Genomic DNA, 24527 nt, shown 5'->3' on the forward strand with positions numbered 1-24527 from the left:
ATTTAAGCGAAGTACAATTTAAAAATAAACTTCAAGTTTTTTTTCAGTTTGACAACTAAATTCACAATGTTTATCAATTATGATATCTCTCCAAACTAGCTCTGTGGGGGTGGTTTAACATGCGTGGTAGGGTGGAAATCGTAAAATATCACGGCTAAATGCTTTAATAATGTCAATTTTGATGAGTTACTGCTTTCAAGAGCCACATTAAATCAGGTCACCTATTTTCTTAATATGTTATTGAAGTAAGTCATTCCTTAATATGTTGCTTATATGTAGCGATATATGTACTGATATGTAGCGGAAGTTCTATTTTTTATTCGAATTGAATGATAAATGGCATTGCTGATGGTAATATTCTCAATAATTGTCCATTCAATAAAATAAAACATTTGCTAACACGAAGACGAGATTGTCACGCGTTGGCAAGTTATAGTATTGCAGCTTGTAATATTGACGTGGTTTCCGGCTGCAACAGCTGATCAACATCGCCAGTTGCCATTAGTTCCCGCTTATTGGTAATGTAAAACGGTGGTGCGCGCTTATTAAATTATTTTTCAATGTGATATTTTTAGTTACTGTGTACATTAGTTTTTTTTAAAATGGCACCGTTTGATGTTGAGTACATAAAAAAACATTCTAATACGTTTGAAGAACGCCTTCGTATTAAAAGCAGCAGCAGACCTGTTCCTAACCTAAAATTAAAACAACAATGCGTTTCAAAAACTAAAAAGTATGAAAGAACATTCAATGTTAAACAATATGAACAAAATTCATGGCTGTGTGGATGTGACAAATTAAATGCACTATTCTGTTTTCCATGTATTGTTTTTAGTGGCAGTGACGAGTGGACCATCAAAGGTGTAGTGGATTTGGCGCACTTGACAATAAAAATTAAAAAACATGCTGCTTCACAAATACATTTAACAAATTGTATGCATTTGGCCGCTTTAGGAACGATGAATATACGGCAACAACTGGATTCAGGATACCGAAAATCAATCAAAGAATTTAACGAAAAAGTTGATAAAAATCGATACATATTATCCAGATTGATTGATTGCGTTAAATTCTGTGGCGCATTCGAATTAGCACTACGTGGGCATGACGAATCAGCTGGATCTCTAAATCCAGGAGTGTATAAAGGGTTGGTGAATTTTGTTTCTGAAATAGATCTGTCAATGAAAGAGCATTTAGATAGTAATAGTGCTTTTAAAGGAATTTCATGTAACATACAGAACGATATTTTGGATGCAATGCTTATGGTATGTCAAGATGAAATTAAACAACAAATTGCTAGCTGTAGATTTGTTGCTGTTCAAGCAGATGAGACAACTGATATATCGACACAAACACAGCTTGTGTTTGTTATAAGATATACAAAAGATGGCGAAATTTTTGAACGATTTTGGAAATTTATACATCCGAAAGGACATACTGCCAATGATATCGCTGCAGAAATTCTGAAAGAGTTAGAAATTTTACAAATTGACAAAAATAAACTTGTTGGTCAATGTTATGATGGTGCTGCTGTTATGTCGGGACGATTAGGAGGTGTACAATCAATTATAAAGTCTACATTTCCTTACGCATTTTTTGTCCATTGTTACGCACACCAATTTAACTTGGTTTTAGAAAAAAGCGTAAATGTAAATAGAAATGTGGCAAATTTTTTTGCAAACTTACATGCATTTCCACCTTTTTTCTCGAGATCATCTAAACGTATGGAGATTTTGAAAAATATAGTGAAGAAACAAATTCCATCAGCCAATCAAACTAGATGGAATTTTAATATACGGACAGTTCGCGCTGTTCATGATAATAGTGAATCATTGAAGGAGTGCTTAGACGTTCTATTAAACGATAATTCCAACGACTACAACACAATTAATCAAGCTGAAATGTTACTGGGTTACTTAAACAATAATTTATTTATATTTTGGTTAAATTTTTTTTCAAAAGTAATGCCTGTGTGTGAAATATTATTTCAACAGTTTCAATCGCGCAATATTGATAATATTAAGATCCAAAATAGTGCTAGTGATTTCGAACGGGCAATGGTTAATATCCGCCAATCATCTGATACCTTAACTGAACCTATAGTGACAAAACGTCGGCGAGTGAATGATTTACCCTGTTTAGTGGAATCCAAGCAAGTGTGTGATTTAATAATTAATCAAGCAAAAGACCGTTTTCAATTTTGTGATCATTTATTAGCATCCAAATTATTTTATTCTGATCAATTTATTAATTATCATAAATCTTTTCCTACAAATGATTTTAATTTGGTGACTAAAACGTATGACTTTTTAGATAAAAATAAACTCAAAAATTAATTATCTGTTATTTACAGCTTGGATAATTTTTATAATGCTGATGGTGCCTCAGCATTATTAAACATTTTAATCGAAAAAAATCTCATTGACACATTTACGGAAACGGTTTTACTATTAAACTTAATTTGTACTATTCCGATGACATCAGTGGAAAGCGAAAGATGTTTTTCCACACTCAAACGGATTAAGTGTTTTAGTAGAAACACCATCGCGCAACCAAGATTGAACGCATTATGTATGCTCAGTATCGAAAAAAAAATGATACAAGAGATTCCTGACTTCAACAAACGCGTAATTGAAAAATTTGTGTCTATGAAAAACAGAAGAATGGATTTCTCATACAAATGAACAATAAATCCCGGTCACTGCCGGATACGAGATATTTCGGTAGTACCTACTAATAATTCGGTCAAAACAAATTGTTTGTGTCAACCAGTTTGTGTAAAAGTTTAAAATCCATTTTTTTTTCAAGAAAAACTGTTTTTAGAGGTACAACAAATAATAAATGGTGAGTTATTTATGATTTCATTTAAATGTACTTAATTAAAAAACCAATAGTTTTTTTGATTTTTTGGTGAAGTTTTGATGAAGGCAAATGCCTTTTTACTGCAGTCAACAGGTGAAAAAAGTGAACTCCCAGTAAAATAACTCACCGGTCGCCACTGGATGTCACGCTGTTGCATATTTTTTTAAACCTTTCTTTATAACACATTCCTACTTTCCTACATATACGACAGATGTCATTGGCAAATCAAATTATTTTTATAAAATAAAGTGGTTAAAAAACTATAGAGGTATGTTAATATGCAATTAGAAATTATTTTTCCTAAGGTAAGTTTTAAATAATTGCCTAGTATGGAGTCTTCGCCACTGGTTTTTATGTTTATGGTTATGTTTAAATTTGTTTGAGGCATAGAAAAATGTTAAGTTGATAACACTCTTTTTACCAAGTGTATCAAATTTTCTGGACATTCTGTTGTTTTTTTTAAAGTTCTGGTTGCGTTCGGCAGCTCAGCCTAGTGACAATTTCTCGAGATTCTTATTGATGACTTCTCGAGAAATGAGGATTCTTGAGATTCGAGATTGGCCAATTTTATGCGGAACATAGTTACCGCATTGATTGAGGGATGAGTCAATAACCGAGTATGTACATGTTTTATTTCAACTAAAATCACATTCATACTACAGGTGTGCATGATGCGAGTAGCATGTGTCCTGATCCAGATTTCCCCGTTTAGTGACAGGCAAAACATCGAAAGTGCCGACAGCTTTAAATACCTAGGATATCACGGGAGATGACACGTTGCGAAGAGAGATCGCTATCCGAACGGGAATGACTGGAGCAACATTCAAATCGATAGTGTCTGGGACTCACGACTCAACTTGGTTGAAAGCAAAAGCCGCCTATTGAACGCTTGCATTCTGACAGTGCTGCTTTGGGGTAGCGAGTGAGTCATGACACTTTACGAAGGCTCAGCAATTATATACTTAGCTTCGAGAACCGATATTTGCGGCGGACACTGGGTGTGTGAAGAGGCGACGACGCTGGACCTTGGCTTGGCCAGATGCAGCGGATGCCTGAAGAGAGTTTCAACCTGACTTGCATGTTCTTTAAGCTAACCGGATTCCAGCGTCCTTGAAGGCCGCTAAATACTATTCAGAGTGTACACACGGAGCTACAGGATGCTGTCATGACCTGGTAAAATGCAAGAAGGAGCGAGCAACAGGGATTCGTGGAAGCGCCGTGTGGTGTCATTTGCTCCAACTAAGGGACGGACATGGTCGAAGAAGAAAACACATTTTTACTACGGAGTATATTGAACCATAATAAAAGCCTAACAATATGTGATGTAATAAATATAGAATGACAAATTTAATATTTGAAGATGAGTTTTTTTAAGATATTCAACGTGTTTTCACAAGATTCTTAATTCTTACTTGACATTTTACTATTAATAATTGTTGCAGAATTTTTCCAGCTCTTCTTTTCTGGAAGAGAGTTTATATTTTTACTAATCGCCACATTTTTGTGTTTCTTCTTTATGGTAGTTTGGATGGTGACTTCTTCATCTGAGCAATATTCAATCTCTACCTTCTTCACGTGCTTTCGTTTGAGGAGCCTTTTAGCCGGAGGCGTCTCAGTATACGAATTGTCTATTACGTCGCTGCTCGACTCTGCCGATTCATTATAATTCTTGGATAAATTGTTCCGTGTAGTTTTTCGAACGCTCAAACTGCAACTGGGCGATTCATCTTTCGGAACGCGTCGTCTGGGTGATATTAAATTAGGCTTTTCGTTTGAAGTCTGCGTGGCTATCGTGTTTTTCAATTTCTCGATATTCACGATGGCAGATTTTCTTTTGGTCGGTGACTCGGTCATAGATTCGTCTTCATCGTCGACAGCAGGTTTCACGGAAGCTTTCTTTGATCTGACGTTCTTTTTAATAACTTTTGTTTTTACCTCTGCATCATCTTCCTTAGCTCTCTTGCCTTTTAGTGTTTTCACATTCAGTTTAGTGGGAGTGAAGTCAAGATTGCACGTATTGGAGAAGCCGAGAGTTTTGAGTCCCATCTCGAACATCTGCCTGCACTTATCATAGTCTGGAGCCTCGTCATATTGCATTTTACCAACATACTGCATATAAGTCGCGATAGCATCTGAAACAATAAGATATACATGCTTATTTTCATTATCTTCGATCCTCAATGTGTCCGGAGAAAATGAGCCTTTCAAAATTATTGCTTTCCCTATTGGCTGTGTAGGCAAAGAACTGTAGAATTCTGTGGATATTTTTAGAGGGCTGCTCTTTAACGTTTATTTCTTCCAGAATGGAGTTGTTTACCTTCTTTGCCGTCTGTAGAATTCTTAGCTTGTACTTTCACCGCCACATCTCAAACCCGTAACTTTTTAAAATACCAAAATTTATGGTAGTGAAGAAAAATGATATTGTGATAGAAACACGGTTTTAATAATAATATAATTACTAAAACAGGAAAAAATACACAAAAATATAATTTGTGTTTAGAAATGTAGTGTTAAAATTTTCGAATGCCTGTATCACTGAATTATGCAGATGTGGAATAGGCCTATAGAATGATATATAGAGAGGGCCTATTTTTAAGCAAAATGAAGACATGTTTCTAGCGTATAACGCACAGTAGAAGAACGATTTTATTATTATCAACTTAACTATGAAACATTATACCATCGAATTGCTTTTCAGTACAACCACCAAATTTAAACAAAACATAGTTAATCATAATATGTTATATTAAAATAACTAAAAATAATTACCATTAACTTTATATTTAACACAAAAACAATAAATTTCAGCAACACATGCTCGCAGTTTTTAAATGCATGTTATCAGCCAAATCAATTTATTCCGGTGACGTTTTCATATTTTTAAAATTCAGCGGAAGGAATTCTATCTTACTCTAACGCATAAAGCGTAGATTTAAGCGTGCCGAATGCTTACTCACTCGCACTTATGTTCAGGCCTTGGTCTAAGGCAGGGGTTCCCAGCCTTTTTGTACTCTAGAGCACATTATAAAATATCGGTAGGGTGGCGGGCACGGCACCACCTATTTTTAATCGACAAACTCCTTCCATAACTTCTCATCTTCCCATAATTTATTTTCTTATATTCATAATTTATTAATAAATAATAAACAAAAATGTTTCAAAATAATAAAACTATTATTCAAATTGCATACACACAGAGAAATGTATTTACAAAACGTAAACAAAGTAAACAAAAAACACAAATACAAAGAAAACATTTTATAAAAAAATAAAATATCAATATGTCAATGTGATCTTTGGCATTGCATATCATTGGCCAGTGCCTCATAATTAGGAGAGTATGACGATAATCCTGTTAGCAAACAATCATAAAGATGCTCATCGGTGAGTCGAGATCTATATCTTGATTTTATTAAGTTCATGTTTGAAAACAATGATTCGCATAAATATGTCGAACCGAAAAATGATTCAATTTTATATGCCGCTTTTTTCAAGAATGGGAACTTTTTTCTGTCCACTGTATTCCAAAAGTCCTCTGATATTAACCCGGCCGGCGCCGATGTCACACACCTTGTACTAATCAGGCAAATTTCGCAATGCGCATGTGTATAAATCGATGTCACCGCTTCCATATTTATCATACGGGACTGATTTTTTCACGTAAATTTGGCCTGATTTGTCCTTCTCCTGCCACCTATGACATATTTTAAAAGCATTGGTTCTAAATATAAAATAATCACCAAAGTTTCGAACCAATTCGTACGGCCAAGTTTTGCCGGTCGACAGAAATCAGTTTGAATTGCGCGCGGCGACTGCGCAGTACACGACAGACTTTCAACCGAGCGGGCCATTGCGCGGGATTGTATTTATCGCATTTAAGTTGAATATTTACCGCAATCGTTGATAAATACTTTTTTTGCTATCTGGTGTACTTATCACATTAAAACTGGCATGATTAACTATTGAACGTATGATTTTATTTTACCGCGATTTTCAAAATACTTTTTGTACTGTCTACCGTGTCCCATTTTAGTGAATGTGAAAATTAATACTGATATCAATAACTATTGTGTGTGAGTTTAATGGTTTCTGTGATTTGGCATTCCCTAATACTGTAGTTAAACATTTTAAAAACATTTCATAGTTTTATAGTGCGTAAATATGGAGGAAGAAAATGTGCGTACTAATGAGGAATTGGACTCAGATTATGATATGTCGGAAGAGGAATTGGAACAGCATGAGACTGATCATGACGTCGACGATACGGACTCTGACGAGCCAATTGAATTTTTGCGGTCGTGGAGAACTGGCCCGTATATTCCAATAGTTCACGAATTCAATGATTGTCGATCTGGCGTGACATCGAACGACTTGAACAAATCCTCTCCCGAATGTCTTTTCTTTGAACATTTTTTGAATAAAAATATAATGTCGGAAATAGTGAACCGAACAAATAGATTTTTTAACCATTCGTACAGTGCGGGAGACCTCGGACCGAAATCGCGGTCACACAATTGGACAGACACGTCAGTGCCGGAGTTGTATACATTTTTTGCCGTATCAATGCTGTTGACTCGAAATAAGCACACGTCGATAGAGGAACATTGGAGTACCGATCCTTACCTGCATGCAGACATTTTTGGGAAAATAATGGCTAGAAATCGATACCAACTGCTTCGACTGCAACTGCTACAAATGCTTCATTTTTCTGATCCTAGTGTGACCGCCTCAAATGATAGACTAGCTAAAATTAGAATACTGTTAGAACACACAAGAACAATTTTTAGGGAAACGATGATACCGCATCAGAATCTTTGAATAGATGAGAGCATAATCGTGTTTAAGGGTAGATTGATTTTTAAACAATTCATTCCTTCCAAAAGACATCGATTTGGAATAAAAATGTTTGTGATGTGTGACGTAATGACAGGATATATTATTGACTTTATAATTTATTGTGGGGAAGGGACTGACATAGAAGACAATGAAAATCTCGGTATTTCCGGTGCGGTAGTGACAACGCTAATGAAAGACTATATCGGGAAAGGTCACACCTTATGGTGTGATAACTGGTATTCGAGTCCGGCGCTCTTTAAATACCTTCACTCTCACAAAACGAATGCTTGCGGTACAGTGAGAAAAAATCGTAAAGATATGCCAGAGTTCAGCAAACTGAAAAAGGGAGATACCGAGGCTAAGTACAATAGTCCACTTTTGGCTCTGAAATGGCACGATAGGAGGGATGTTCACATGCTATCCACCCTCCACGATGCATCATTTGGACCAACAGGAAAAGTGAACTATAGAACTGGCGAAAACATTGAAAAACCGAAATGTGTTATAGATTATAACAAAAATATGGGTACGGTGGTAGATAAGTCCGACATGATGCTTAGCAACTTGTCGTGTATAAGAAAGTCGATCAAGTGGTATAAAAAGGTCGCATTCCACATGATCGACTTATATTTATTAAATGCTTTTTATTTATATAAATTTATTAAATGTGACAAAAAAACATTGGGCGATTTTCAACTCTGCGTAATAAAACAACTAGTGGACAAATATTGTGTGAGAATTTCAAATGCACCCCTGCCCAAGCCGACAGCGTCAACTAGCGATAATCCCGTACGATTATTGCCCAAAAGTGCAACGGGACATTTGCCAGAATACATTTTACCGACACAAAATACCGATAAGCCTAGAAGATGTTTCGTATGCGGGAATTCTAAAAAAAATCCGAAAAAAAACAAAACTCTCTCGCTATATGTGCCCAACGTGTGATGTTGCATTATGTGTCACCTTGCTTTAAAATATATCACACATCAAAAGAATTTTAAAATAGGTTTATTATTGTATTTGTTTTTTTTTTATATGTGAGTTCGTGTTAATTTATCAATAATATTCAATAAGTTAAGTGTTTGTGTAGTTTAAATATATTAAAAGGGTCCCTTTATATTTGTTTACGACTCAACCCGAAGACATTAATATGTGATTTATCGATATGCACTTGAAAATTAGTAACACTCGAATTCGTGGGAACGTATGCACATGTGTCGAAATAGTAGACACCGTGCAGAGCTCTATCTATTGGCAACAAAATGGCGTCTTGCGGTAAGTCCTTTCAAATTTGGATAGCATTCGTTTTTTCGAGTGTTTCTGATATTATAACTGATTTATTACGGTTTTTTAGTGTGTCGAAATTATCTTAATGGCTTTGGGTTCTCGACTGGAGCTGTGACATATTTTTTATTGCTTTTTTTAGTATAGAACAAAGACGATAATGAAATTCATGCGTAGTTACGGTGCGTCATACGATTTTTGAGGCAGGTGCCGGGTTAAGAATTTAAGCAAAATATCATTCTTAACCTATTCCTCGCGCGCGTCATGTAGAGATGCCGGTGATCGCCGTATACGTGAGCCGCGAGCGTCGCCTAGAGGTGACAGTAAGTTTCTACTGCTGTGTTTTCGTTATTTGGTAAGCAACAGAGACGAAATTTGTTTTACGAACTTGCTTCATTATTATTCTACTGACATCTGTTGATTTCTGTCATCCAAACATTATGAAATAGTTCGTAATATAGCAAAGACTCAACCCATATCGACTTCCTTCAAAATACAAATAATCAGTTTTGTCGATTCAAATATCTCCGCTAGTTGGTTGCGTAATATGCGCAGGCGCGTGATATCATTTCCGGCTCCGGCTTTGTTTGGAATAGTGCGGTGATACTATTTCAACAGTGTGTGTCTGGTTTCGTATGGTTATCCATACCATTCAGTTTCGGCTTTTATAAAATTACTTTGAATACGCGATTCTGTGATTAAGTGTAATTATTTTAATCATAATATTGGAGATTTCATGCATTTTACCCATTGAAATTAGTGTAAAATGTGATTAAGTAGTATTTTAAATTTCAATAATATAATTTCGAGTTCACAGATTCTTCATATATATTTTTATATACATTTGTAATAGTGACAATAAGTTCGTGTAGGTACATTGTGTAGTGAAATATTTAAAGTTAATTTTTGTATATTGCGATCAAAATGTCTGCGCGTGATAGTGTATCCGATGAGGAAGCCCAAGAATCCATTGAATACTTGGATTCCGATTATGAAATGGAAACTGATGATGAAGGAGAAACAGGGCTGGCAGAACCACACAATATGGACGACCCTTCTGATGTTGACCATAATGTGGGAGAGGCTTCCACTTCCACCTCTGGACATGATGAAGCACCAGAGGCTTCCACCTCTGGACATGAAGCACCAGAGGCTCCACGTCAACCGTGGACCGCGGGACCATTTGTGCCAATTGTGTATGACTGACAGTTTTAACACTGGTGTTAATCCAAGTGTAGGCTTGAATGAGAATTCAAGTGAAATGGAGTTTTTCACACACTTTTTAAATGAAGATATAATGGGTAAAATAGTGAACTTTACCAACGGCTATCACGATCATCTGACCAACACACAAGTCCACACACCTAACGCCCGAATTCATAACTGGTATGATACTTCCATAAGCGAATTGTACATATTTTACGCTGTTACCCTATTGATGACGAGAAACCGCCGTCTTACAATAGAGGAACACTGGAGTACCGACCCTTTGTTAAATGAAAAATTTTTAGCCAAACGATGGTCAGAGATCGTTATGAGCTAATTTTGCAAATGCTTCACTACTCTGACAGTGAAACCCCTGCCGCTGATAGACTTTACAAAATTAGAACACTTCTCGACCACTGCAGAAATTTGTTCAAAGACTCGATGTTGCCGAATGAAAACCTCTGTATAGATGAAAGTATTATAGTATTTAAAGGACGACTTATATTTAAGCAGTTTATACCTTCAAAAAGACATAGGTTTGGGATTAAGTTATTTGTGATTTGTGATGTTGAAACTGGATATATTTTAGATTTTATAATTTATTGTGGCGACGGAACGGAAATTACCGATAGTGAAAAGTTGGGTGTGTCTGGGGCTGTTGTGACCACATTGATGAGGGACTATTTTGGCAAAGGCCATAAACTTTTTTGCGACAATTGGTACAGCAGCCCAGAATTATTTGAACATTTGTTTAAACAAAAAATAAATGCGTGCGGGACAGTTCGCAGCAATCGGAAGCAAATGCCGAAAATTCAAAAATTAAAAAAGGGTGAAATAAAATCTTTAAACCGACACCCTTTGCTTGTGTTGAAATGGCATGACAAAAGGGAGGTACACATGATAACTACCATGCACGACGACTCAATGGTGCCCACACATAAAACCAATAGAGCCACAGGACTACCCATTATAAAACCGAAGTGCGTTGTTGATTACAACAAAAACATGGGCTCTGTCGATAAAGTTGACATGATGTTGAGTAGTCTGTCGTGCATGCGAAAAACAATTAAGTGGTACAAAAAAGTTGGTTTCCACATCATTGATTTATTTTTATTAAATGCTAGTATTATTTACACAGTCATAACCGGTAAAAAAACTTCTTTGGCCGATTTTCAGATAAAAGTAATTCGTCAATTAATACTTTGGACGCGGAAGACGCACACGGTGCGTAATGACCAGGCGGCCGATCGATGTAATTAATGTGCATTTTAAAGGGGGCAATTAAAATCTCATTATCTATTCAGCAGCGAAAGCGTTAATAGAAAAATATGGTAGTGCCTCAAAACCTTCAACATCATTAAATATACCTTCTTCCAGTAATAATCCAAAAAGAATGTTAAAAACCGAACTTTTAAAACATTTGCCACGTCAAGTTCCCCCAACTGAGAAAAAAGTCAAAGCATTTAGGCGGTGTCGGGTATGTTCCCAATCTACCATTAAAAATACAAAAAGAAAAATGACAAATATTATGTGTCGAGAATGTGATGTAGCTTTGTGCCCTCAGCCCTGTTTTTACGATTACCATGAAACTATTAAATTTTAAATTCTTGTCCGATAAAATTTTATGTTAAGTGTTTTGAAATAACCCCTCAATAATAAATAAAGTGATTTCGTAATATTTTTTATGTGCTCTGTAAAATATTAATGTGTTCTGTGTTTGAAGTGGGGTTCCCACGTATCATGCCCTAATAAACTTGTCATCGACGCAAGTGTCCATGCCACTTGAAGTACGACAGTGGCCGCCTGGTATGTACCTATGCATGGTTTTTTTTACTATGGGACGTGTTTGTTCAAGCTCTATCGCCTCATTTAAGTCGTATTTGTTTATTTTTAGATGTCGTAAAATTATTAGGAATGTATATTTATCGGTTCTACTGCTTCTCGGATTTTTAATGACAGTTTTTAACGAGTTATGATATGATTTATGATTCGTAAAAATCACGCCGCCGACAAATGATATACATTGGGGCGACCATTGGCGCGACGAAAAGGTTAAGCTCCAAAATTTCTAACTCTAGTTCTTCTGTCTTACCTTGAACAAAATTTGCAATACATGCGGCCATTTCCATTACATTTATTTGGCAAGTAAAAGGATTGATACAGAAGGAAACAATTGGCTCGATATCTGTAAACTGCAAAAATCTCACTTCAAATTGTTTTTTTAACACTTGAAGATGCTTAATAAATAATGACCCGTTTAATTCATTGTTACCTAGCATTTTATGCATATGTGGGAAATGCACGAGAGAATTGATCTGCAGATGTGATATCAACAAATCCAATTTAGCTTTAAATGACTTTACAGAGCTTATCATTTCAGCTATGTTTTTGTCTTTCCCCAAATTTAAAGAATTCAATTTTTCCATGATGTCTGTGAGAAATCCCAAATCAATCAGCCAGCGAGAGTCAGCTAGTTCATCATAATTTTCCTTTTTATCGTTTATAAATGTTTTTATTTCTTCAATTCACAGTTTCGCTGCGAAATTTATTGGGTCCCTAATTGATTTTATGAGATTTGGTGTTCACCATGTTATGAAAAGTATCAAATTTCAAAGCAACCACTTAAGTAACACTAATATGAAGACCAATTAATATTTTCTTTGAACAGTGGCATGCTTGACTAAAAAACTTTTTATCTTTATAAAATCATACTGAAAAATATTCTAAATAACCTAATGCTGCCACTGCCGAAATAAGTGATAATGATAAGTGGTATGTAGGTAGGACCTTATAAAACACAGTGCCGAAAAATGTCTATAAAAAAACAAATTAAAAACCAACTAGCGAAAAATATCGGTAACGTATTCATCTACGATGCCAGCTAAGAAATAAATCACTCAATGGTAGTGCCAGTGAAATAATGACAATTTCGTGATTACTATACAGGCGGCTCCGGTCGGATACGGCGGCACCGACTATGAGTGGTGACGCGGCTCCGATCGGAGCCGGAGGCAGCGATGCTGTTAAACTCACAAATCTTGTAAGAACCTTTCCTTTACTGAGCCAACGTACTTCAGTATGCAGAATAAGATCATGTTTTTATCTTCAGTATCTTCTAACAGGGCCTTGAAAAGTCGGTGTTGCAAAGGAGCTGCTCGAATAGAATTGATTATTTTTGTAACTATTTTCATAACGTGTTCAAATGGCAATATTTTACAATTCCTGGTGGATAATACAGTGGTAGGACATAAAGTTTGAAAAAGATTCATCCTTCTTGCAGAGGGCAATAAATCCTTTGTTTTTACCTACCACTGCTGGTGTCCCATCGGTGGTTATCGCAGACAGCTTGTGCAAAGGCATATTTATTGACTTGGCGTATGTTCTGAATGTATTATAAATATCCTCACCCCTTGTCGGTCCTTTCATAGGTAATATTTGCAACATATCCTCTTTTACTGTGAAGTTACTAAATACCATTCTCACCATAACTGCTAACTGTGCGGTGTCTGATATATCTGTTGACTCGTCAAATTGTAGCGAGAACAGTCACATATTTCCATGGCAGTCTTTAACTGAGTTTGTATGTCTGTTGAAATTGCATGTATTCTTCTTGTGACGGTGTTATTTGACAATTGTAAGTCTTGTATTGCTGAGACAATCTCACGTTTGTTAGAAAATCCATCAAACAAACAATCGGCACCAGTCAAAAATAGTTTTTTAAACAACTCACCATCAATGAAAGGTTTCTTCATTTTTGCGAGCATGTGAGAAATTTTGAAAGAAGCAATGGTGGCCTTTCTAGAATTTTCCACATGTCTAGTGAAAACAGTCTGTTGTGCAGTTAGACTTGATTTTAGTTGACATATTTTTTTCTTTCTTACTTCAGATTTAAGTGGACAATTCACATCAAAAGTGGCATGAATTGTCTGAAAGTGTCGTTCAACATCATGTTTTTTCGGCACTGCAATACTACTACCACACAACAAACAGACGCATTTATTTTTCACATTAAAGAAACAATATGATTCCTCCCAGTCAGTGTTAAAATTATAGGTTCGTTGTCTTTTACTCGGTCCACTCATTTTAGAACTATATAGAAGGAATATCAAAACTCCTAATTCGTGTTTCGTCAGACGAAGATGTCTCCTAGCTAACTGTCGCGACCCGAATGGGGCAGCAATCGCAATCACAATGACAACAACGCGGTTCCAGGCGGGGAATGCTATTTGCACATCACTCCTTGTACACGCCGAAAACCCGAACTGAGCCTGGCGGGCGCCATGGTGCCCGTGGGCACGGGGTTGGGAACCCTTGGTCTAAGGTCTATTCATCACCAATGCGACAATATAGAAAATGTCTATATGCACTGATGGGAGGTTTTTCTTATATGTACATCTTACAACAAACGCATGAGTGACAATACGCAGACAATTGTTGTCAAGAAACGACTAGAAAAAAGTGTCCGCTATCGGCAGACAATTAATTCCATACAATAATTCTCCTGTTACAAACATACAGTTGTGTTGCTGTCGGTTTGTGAGCCCTATGGTATTTTTAAAATAGACTTACGAGGAGGTGTCGACTTAGAAAATGTTTTCCGCAGGAAGGCGGGAACGTCGGCCATCGATTTCTCCTTCTGTATTTGTACGTTCGGCGGACTCGTCAGGTCAATCTCCCAAGGTAGGGAGCCAGCCAACCACTGGACAAGATTGTATCCTAGAATCTCCATATCCCCCCGACGCGTTGGAACTACAATTCACACACAAAATCATAACATTCAGTAAAAAGATTATAATCAGTCAATCCACTTTGACAAAAATACAAATCAAGAATAAACAATAGTTTAATTAAAAAGTATAAGTAGGTGGTACACATTAAAACTACAATTTGGAGAGATTCTGATGCCATCTAGGCGATAGCGCCCATAGAATAGGATGTGCGGGGTGAACGCTCATTTTTGCAATTTGGGCGGTGAATCACGAGGAATACAATAGAGTGTACTCAGCGTATGACGACCATAACGCCACGCGCGCCTTATATTTCAACGCACACAGAATCGAGCGCGGCGTCCTTTGACGTCATAGCACGACAATAAAACGAAAATGCCATGCGAAAGGGGCGCGAGGGTCACTAATTTACTCGGCGGCAGGAGCGTCGTCAAACAGGCGCGCGCTTTTTCTGCATACACATATTTTAATTTATTCTACACCATGCGCTTACATCCCTTATTGTTATTACAAATAATAACTTACTATGATACCACAATGACATCATTGTGAAAATGAATTTAGAGCGGACAAATAAATTACTAAATTTTATAGCTTTGCAAAGAAACACGAAACAAAATGTGATCGGCGCCACTTTTTACATAGGTGAGAGGTAATGCGCGGCAAGAGGCGTGTGATTATGGTTATGTATATACGCTTCTCATGCCGACTGCGCCCGCTCTGGTGGGCTTTATGCCTAGGAATAAAGGTAAAATACCTTAATTCAAAGTCACAAAAGATGGTCGCCAATATTAATGGAATCTGATATAAAGAAAGTGACTATTATAGTTACATATTAGTAAATTTTGGCATGATTAGTATGGTACAAATACTTAATTTGTAAGCACATTAGCCGGAATCCAAAGTATGCAGATTTAAGACCTACTCGGTATCTACACATATTTTTCTAATAGGTATGTTTTGAGGTGCTCCCAATTATATTTCTTAAATTTATTTAAATCAAGCGATGTCATACAAGTTCTAGAGATAAATATGCTAAGAAAAGAAGTAGAAAAATTAAAAGATTTTCTGTGGTTACGGTTACCTCCAGCATGCGCATCTCTGCTTGTGTACTCTATTGTGCCGTTGTGTGCCTTTTTTGGGTCAACTTTGAATTCCTTGATGGAGTAATGTGACGCAAGGCCAAAATCCACCAGATATATCTGATTCTCCGTACCCTTCTTAGTTCCGAAGAGGATGTTGGCGCCTTTGATGTCTGCATGAACGTATGTGCGCCCATGGATATATTGCAGCACGTCAATCTATCGATATTTAGAGACAAAATCATTCAGAATAGGGAGGGGGAAACCTTTTGGAATGCATGTTTCTTTACCATAAATTAGAAACAAATTTCTCCATACAACGTTAACCAGGGAACTCAGAAATAATGGGAACTGAAATACCCAACCGGTAAGGCTACGCAAGCAACCGATCTCGAGTAAGGTAAACTTAAACCGCGTGTTCAGAAAACGTCACTCTAAACTTGTGCGTCGGCCTGACAACTGCTCTCAGTGCTCTCGGTTTTATGTTCATTTAAAATTGAAAATGGCAATATGTTCAGTAAAAGGTTGTAATAGCGATACAAATATGAAAAATAAAACAAATAGCGCAACTACATTTCACAAGAAAGCATATTTTTATTTTTATTTTGAATATATATGTCAATATCTTAACATGCATTATAATTTATTATTTGACGTTACACACAAACAATATTACATGTATTTGGAAAGTGGAACGCACACCATTGTATGCATATAATACGTGTGTTTTGTTTGAAGAACAGGGCCGCATTTCAGACAGGGAATATTAGATAATATATATTATAATCAATTATAACTGTTTTCGTTTATCATAATGATTTATACAGTTGCATATGCAATATACATAGGTAAATGTGCATTTATTTACTGTCAATATTCATTTTAATCATAAAACGAAGAGATAAACACACTAATTACATAGTACAAAGTTTAACGATTTCAAATATTTTGTGAATAATTAATGATATTATACTATTGACTTTTGGCATAACAGATTTCCACGGAACCAAGTACGGCGTATGACTTGGACTTGGAACTCATCATCAGGGATGGAAGGCCAGTGCCTTGCGCACTGCACCATGAGAGCCGCCGATTATGAATTTAAAAAAACACATGGCTAGCTATATTATTCCAAATTTTAAAACTACGTCGACTTACCTAATCTCCATCAGCAATTTGACATAGCTATGATCTTTTTATCATTCCAAATAGGTACCTTGTTTTGGATACCCATCTCGATTGAATAAATCGTGTATAATATTTTCTTATTTATGTCCGTACCATCGTTTTTCATATCTGTATACGAAAAATGAATAGCGTGTAAATAGATCTAGAGCTTCCAACCCTGTTTTTACTGAAGCCTGCTAACCGGGTAACCGCGGATATGTAAACTAACCGAAAACCGGGTAAAATTATTAGTAGGTATATGATCAACTAAAGAGACAAACAGCGAAAATAGCGTGTGAAAACTTTTTCATAAACGTCGCGTCGTAACAAATAATCAACAACTCAGTCTTACGCTCAAGTAATAAAATCGCCTGCCTAAATTACTTTATTACTTACTTACCCTTTAAATGGCTTACTTTTATTGTTATTGATATAGTGTTAGTCAAATTCCATAGAATAAATAATAGCGCGGCGGTCTTTAAGGATTACGCGTGGCTCAGATATCCCACGGCAAATCTGTGGAATATCGACAACTGCGTTGGGTTTTTTGCTTAATCCTCTAAATTGAGTAGGTACACGTCTTGTCTTGCCCGTAAATAATTTTTTTTGTATAAAAATATATTGTAAATAAGCAACCTAACCGCTAACCGGATAGTAAGTAATTTTCCTCAGGTTAATAATAATTGGAAGCCCTACATGGGTCCCATCATTTTTGTTTATTAGATTGATTTTTTCAACCCACACCATTAATAAAATGTGTATTTGATGGATGACAGTAAGTTAGGTATAAGACAAAACGTATACTTTCTGTTAATATATTATTATAAATGCGATTAATGTTGTACCTATTTACAATTACCTGTTGTATGTAAATATTGCTGTACTTATCTTGTTATTACTTAATCTTATATATTATGTGACGTATAAGTTGAATGGGATTTTTATAATTATATTTAATATTTTTCATAATTATTCTGTACAATGTGTTATTTATGTTCATTCATTTCATATAAATATACTTTCTAAAAAACCAAATTAATTTCCTTTTTTCAATTTCTAGAAAGTATATTCCTAAGTAATTATGTGTGAAATTAATAAGTATATATGTTAATTTAAAAAACGCGTTAAAACACTAATATTAGTAATATGTAAGTATTTAAAATATGTTTCGTATTAAGTCTTTCTAATGAAAAGTAGTCATCAATAATGCGGCTCTGTGCGTGCTACGAAGGTCATTTTTTGTGCGTCCACACATTTACTCACACTACTAAAATCCTGCTTCACTTTCAAACGTTTGGAGAATAGGAGATCGGAGTTCTATTTATTTTCTTTTCTGTGACGTTAACCAACAGTAAAATAAAATCAAAAAACGGTGCATCCAAGCCAATCGCATCTATGTTCCTAATATGTATTTTTAAAGTCTTGCAGACACCATGAAGGTGCGAGGATTCAGGTGGGCATATCACGTCAGATGCGAGATATTCACAAGGTGAATACAGTCACTCAGCCCCTGGAGTTCTTTCTTTCTCACCCTCGCATTGTGGCAACCGGAACCAGTGGTGTAGTGGGCGGCTCTCAGGCACTTCTTCAAACAGTTCTCATCAATATTACTAACACACAATAATTTTAAATCACATGAATTCATAAAATTCTGCGGTTATCATTATTAACTTGGGAAAAGAAACAAGAATTTTAAATATATATTATATTCATATCCAGTAAACTGTAAGTAAAAATGTAAGATAAGCAATACAGATTATCAGAATATGTGTTTACTTTTTACCGAGTAGTGAAATTCAAATTTTTCGGTAGTAGGTGGCTTAAGCGTCAATTACATTGAGCTTCTTTACGAGCTGTTTGTCGGTGAATTTACAATCTGCCTGTAAAGTCACCCAGTGTAATCATCGAACAAGCTAACAAGCAGGTAAGTTAACACTCGACCGAGAAAAGTTGAAAGCCGGTCAACTTTACACGCTACACGCCGGCGTATGGGCCTACTGCGTCTGCGCAGTAGCAACCTCCCGGTAAAAAAACGAACTACGTTCTGTCAAAATAGTTGCTGGCTTGTGGCTTCTCAGCGAATGGAAAGTTTTGTGTGTAAACATCAAATCGCAGTAGCTGATTCGCCCGCTTTTAAATTCGCCAACAAACAGCTCGTAAAGAAGCTCAATGTAATTGACGCTTTAGGGTTGGGTGTGATTATGATTTTAAATACCCAGTTACCTGCTTTTTAGCATTACACCACTGGTCAGAACTTATATGATAAAATATGTCACTTGCAAAGACGGAACCTACATTATATTAAAGTTAAAATGAAAAAATGGGGTCTTGGACTAGTGTTTAAATTAGTTGCAATTCATATGTAGCAAACTTCATTTGAAATGCCATCAAGCCGTTAAATGCTGACATATCATAGGCAAACTCTCAGTTACTCACAAGCTGAATCGCCATTCTGAATACGGTGTGCGTCGGGAAAAGTCTTTCATTCTCAAGGAACTTGCACCACAAATCCTTCCCAAAGCGTTCCATGACCACAAAGCGGTATTTTTCCCCTTTGTACTCGTGAGAGCCGGAACCCAAATACACCGGCATTCCTAACATACTGAGTTTATGCTGCTTTACGAAGTCGGAAACTGAAAAAAATATTTTTATAGCATTTTAAAATGTTATGAGTTAGAATGTTAAAAACTCTAGTGGGGATCGGGTCGTAGATATATATGCCTGAAAGTGCAGAGAGACTTATAGTTCCTAAGATCACCACCGCGACGTCCGCAACCATGATATAATAGTAAGGTTATAATTAATATTTGGAGTTTATTTAAAAAAAAAAATTGACGATAACCTATTGTATATAGACTACACCTCCGAACGCTACTTAATTACATATTTGCACTTGTGTGAGGTTAAGATACCATTATTTGATAGATTATTACATTACTTTTGAGGAGGTTTTAAAATGAGCCGATAAGGTGAGAGAATTTATAGCTACCATTAAGCTTTACCTAAGGTACCAACCAATGCGGCCTCTGTAAGTAGCTCAATGTAAAAGGCATTGTTGATTTGATAAGACTGGCTCAAGACAGGATGATGTTCTGTAATTTGGTCACCTTCATTTAATAGATGACAAAGGGTCGTATGCATGAGATTCCCAAAAACCTTATAGGCTATATACTGCACGTTTGTATGCATGAGTACAAACGTAATTAGCTGTTAAGAGGACGTTCTACAGAATTGGCCTTGAGAATTGAAAATATGATTTTTTAACATGTGGTCCATAATATCTGGTCTACTAGTTAATATAAAAAGGTCGTGTCAAAGTTGTTTGTGTTAATAAATTTGCTCTATGACTGATCCGACTCATATTTCACATTTATTTCATCAGGGCTGTGGAAAACATAAATCATATATATTTATAATTTTAAATTTGTATTTATAATATATATTATTTAAGTTTTGTGCATCTAATGCCGGGTCCACACTGGCAACAAGTTAATTTGCTGGCAACCTCGTTAGATTTTACGATAATTATGATGATTATCGTAAAATTTCTTAAGCAATTATGGTAAGTATCGTAAAATTTAATGAGGTTGCCAGCAACTTGTTGCCAGTGTGGAAATGGCTTAATATCCACTGTGGTTCACGTAGTGGCATGGACCTGGGGTTAGCTAATTCAGTAAGTCAACACCCATGATAGAATTTTTTCCAGTTTTGGTTGCATTATATTCCAAAACTCTTCTGTAAAAATCGTTTCCGAGTTTATAAATGGAAATTTCTCGGTGTACATAGTAAACAAACCTACGAATAAAAAAAGACAAAAAGGAACATGCTGATTCATCACAGTAACATCTGGTAATCAAATTCGCCATTTTGAAAAGCGACGATTTTGCGTAAACAAATATCACGTGGTCTGTACGTGTGCGGCAAACTTCGAATGTGTTTGTAATTTTGTGCAAAGTGCGAATGTAATGTTTTCAAATAATTGATATGGATTAATTATACCATCGTATTATTTTCTCGAAATCATAAACATACTATAATAGTATTTGAGTATCAACCTATGTTCAATTTGAATTGGGTTATAATAATAATATACCCGTATATATATCAATAGTATGTTTGCTACAAAATCCACCCAAGTTATCAGTACGTACTTGCACAGGTTTGATTAAAAACTATGATGAAATTAACATTTTAAAAATATGAATGCTTAATATTATTTTGACAGCCCTGTTTTCTGATCGGCTTTACATCTCGCAGGTGTTCATTAAAAAAATAATAATGCTCTGCAGCAGAAATTATCAGTAATAATAATAATGTTTCTTGAAATAAAATCTCCGATGATTAGTGATTTTTGCGTCGATTTAAATTAACGTAGTTACAACGCCGAGGTCCTTTTTATACTGAATTATATTTGAACGTCGAGCTCTTCAGCGGCCCCTTAAGTGACGTCACGAATGTGACATCTCATGTGTCATGGTGTTCGTTTTATAAAATTTCATTCCCCGATAAATAATTCAAAATTTTGAAATTGTAAATGTGTCTGAAAGTGTGCGAACGGTACCATATAAATTTAATAATTATACATGAATAATTATTATGAACTTTAAATAATTTATCAGCTATTTTATCACATGTATTTTATAATTATTCTACTGTACGAAAGGTTGTATTGCCAGTAAACTTTTCCATTTGGTGGCAACACTGAATACATTGGTGGCAATACTGAATATTATTATGACTAACTTCACTTCAATTATTATGAGATGTCAAAACAGAATAAGAATAAATGACAGAAAATGCAAATGATTTAGACAATAATATGTAATGATCTCTGTATAATATCATCATTTATACCAATCACCGTATGACACTATTTATGTTTCCAGTGTATTTGAGAGTTGTGCCTTGTTTATTACAGTTATCTTACAATAATTAACTAGGTAGGTAGGTACCATAATATTTTGAAGAACGCAGAATGCTTCCAATTGTATATTTTAATGCCAGATACAGCAGTAGGTACATATTTTTGCAGTGGTTTAGCGGAGATATTTTATCGTAATCTTACGTAAGTCCATCTTATGTCTCCATGAGAAATATTGCAAGCGAAATAGGTACGAGGCATTTTATCAGTTACCTACTATCTAGATTCTAGATTATAGACTAGGGATCAAAATTATACGTATTTTGTAAACAGCACGACTAGGAACTGTTTTTAAAGTTCGCAAATGTTTTACAGAATCTACAAAACGAACAGGCCTCAACCAAACGTTTGTTGCAATGAATGCAAAATTAGAATGACATTTGAAAGTGACAGCTGAGGCAGCCATTTTTAATGGCGCGTGACGTCAGATCGCTTATGTCACAAACAGTGTTATAAGCTATTCGATGGAAAATCGGTTAAATAGCTTATAAAGAATTTGGGAATCTCATACATGCAGCCCAAAGAATATAATCCTGTCCCCTGAACTTGCTTGTATCAACCTGCAGTGTTGCCAACTTTCATTCACAAAAATATGCCAGACGGATGAGAAAATAAGCTAGATGATAGATAAGTCATAATTTTAAGCATTGAACGAGCGAGAACAAAATATATCGAAGGAGAATTTTATTAATTGTTATATTTCGCAAATAATAAAATCCTAATCATACAATCAAAAAAATAATTAGGTATGATACTTGATCATCATTTAAATATTGGATGTTAAATATAATTTATTGGTAAATTGACTATTGTAAGGTACAACAAGCCAGCATGTTGATTTTAGAGCAAATTGTTGTAATATTTCAGCTTATTTGACACTTTAAGCTGTTTGCGGTGTCGAAAAATGCTAGATCTGGCATGAAAAACGCTATGTTGGCAATGCTCATCACCTCCACCTCGCACACCATTCACTCGCACACCACTCAATATTGAACAAACATTTTTCAACATTCACAAGTCAAAATTGTAGAATAACATGGATTTAAAAACTAACCATCATCTTTCTTAGCATTTCTCATGTAGAAGTGCATCTCTACAAAAAGTGGACCGTTTCCGTGAGGTTCCTGCAAAAACAATAATGTTTATACAAATGACATGGTGCGAAACCAAAAACATTGAAGAAATATAGACGAAACCTAAATATATCAAAGTGAAGGTGTAACATGGTCCTACCGCTTGCGCCCTTAAATGTGTAAACATTTCCAAGAACAACTTTTTTATTTGACAACGTCCGATCCCAATAACATTATATGGGCATCCACGGAGTGGAGGGTTGTATTAACAAAATTTGTTTCAGAAAAAAAAACAACTGTTATTAAGATTAACCAAACATGTTCGACTTGTCCTGGAACCAAAGCATAAACACTATAATATGTGTTTGTAGCTAAAACTCCCCGTGAAAATCCAGGTCGTGTCAATTATTAATTGTCAAGGCGGCCAAATACACCGAACTTGATCCAACTATTACATATTATGACCACAACCAAACCACTTCTATACAATAGACCGTGGTTAAGTTTTGGTTTGCTTTTAGATGTCAAAACGCCACTACCACAAAAACCACGTAAAATAGTGTAATATATTATTTATTTTGCAATTAAGTAAAAAGTGTTAGAAGAAGTAAAAAAAATGCTGAAAATAAAACTCACGATCTTTATAACGTACGGATACAATGCTGTCTTTTTGGGAGTGGAATCATGCTCGCACGCAGAATATATCTCCCCAAAGCCTCCCATGCCGATTGAGGGTCCAATTCTCCACTTCTTCTTCGTCATGTCTTGTAAAACCTCGCCGTCCGGTATCGGTTCAGGAAGCTTGTAACCGTTCGCCCCCTTCTTACGGGGCGCGGGTGGTTTTTTTGATTTGGGTGCCATTCTAAAATAAAATGCTGAATGACTACAGAGACTATTTTGAAATTTATCACTAGAGAAACAAACGAAACTGTAAAGTTACAAATTATTGTTTGGTTATGTGGTTTTGTTTTTCACCAACGTATCAACAAGACGATGTTTCTCCAGTTGCTTTCAAATTTACTGATGTTGCCCGAGGAATAACAATAAATAATGATCTATGAATAAATTCGATAGCGCCTATTATTATTATTTGTAGGTACGTTTATACCTGTTTAGCTAGGTAAATTAGTATTTATTTTATTTAACTTATTATCTGAAAAACTCAAATAATAATATCATTTTTTTTTTGTTCGGGCCAAAGAGATTGAAGACGGAAACATGCTATCATTTACGTACGAAAAATACGAATCGGAGAAAGACAGTTGGTATTACTGGAAGCTGCTAGCTTCAAGTTCGTGTCGTAAAACAACATGGCGGATATAATATTGTTATTCTCTCGATCTTGAAAGATATTTTCGTCGACGTTTTA

General features: G+C 35.6%; 1 protein-coding gene across 1 annotated transcript; it reads right to left on the minus strand.

Annotated features, from left to right (window-relative positions):
* Positions 1-564: 564 nt before the first annotated feature.
* Positions 565-24180, minus strand: ball (nucleosomal histone kinase 1). The gene is made up of 6 exons (XM_085948699.1): positions 23795-24180; positions 23140-23209; positions 19601-19797; positions 16000-16216; positions 14758-14937; positions 565-4994 (listed from the first exon to the last, which is right to left on the minus strand). Exons 1-6 carry the CDS (start codon positions 24017-24019, stop codon positions 4264-4266), a joined length of 1620 nt encoding a protein of 539 aa, XP_085804825.1. The 5' UTR covers positions 24020-24180; the 3' UTR covers positions 565-4263.
* Between the last annotated feature and the right edge of the window lie 347 nt (positions 24181-24527).

This window comes from Rhyacophila brunnea, unplaced genomic scaffold (genome assembly GCF_057557595.1).
Source record: "Rhyacophila brunnea isolate RB1 unplaced genomic scaffold, BYU_Rbru_1.0 scaffold_21, whole genome shotgun sequence".
In the NCBI taxonomy this organism is placed as follows: Eukaryota; Metazoa; Arthropoda; class Insecta; order Trichoptera; family Rhyacophilidae; genus Rhyacophila; species Rhyacophila brunnea.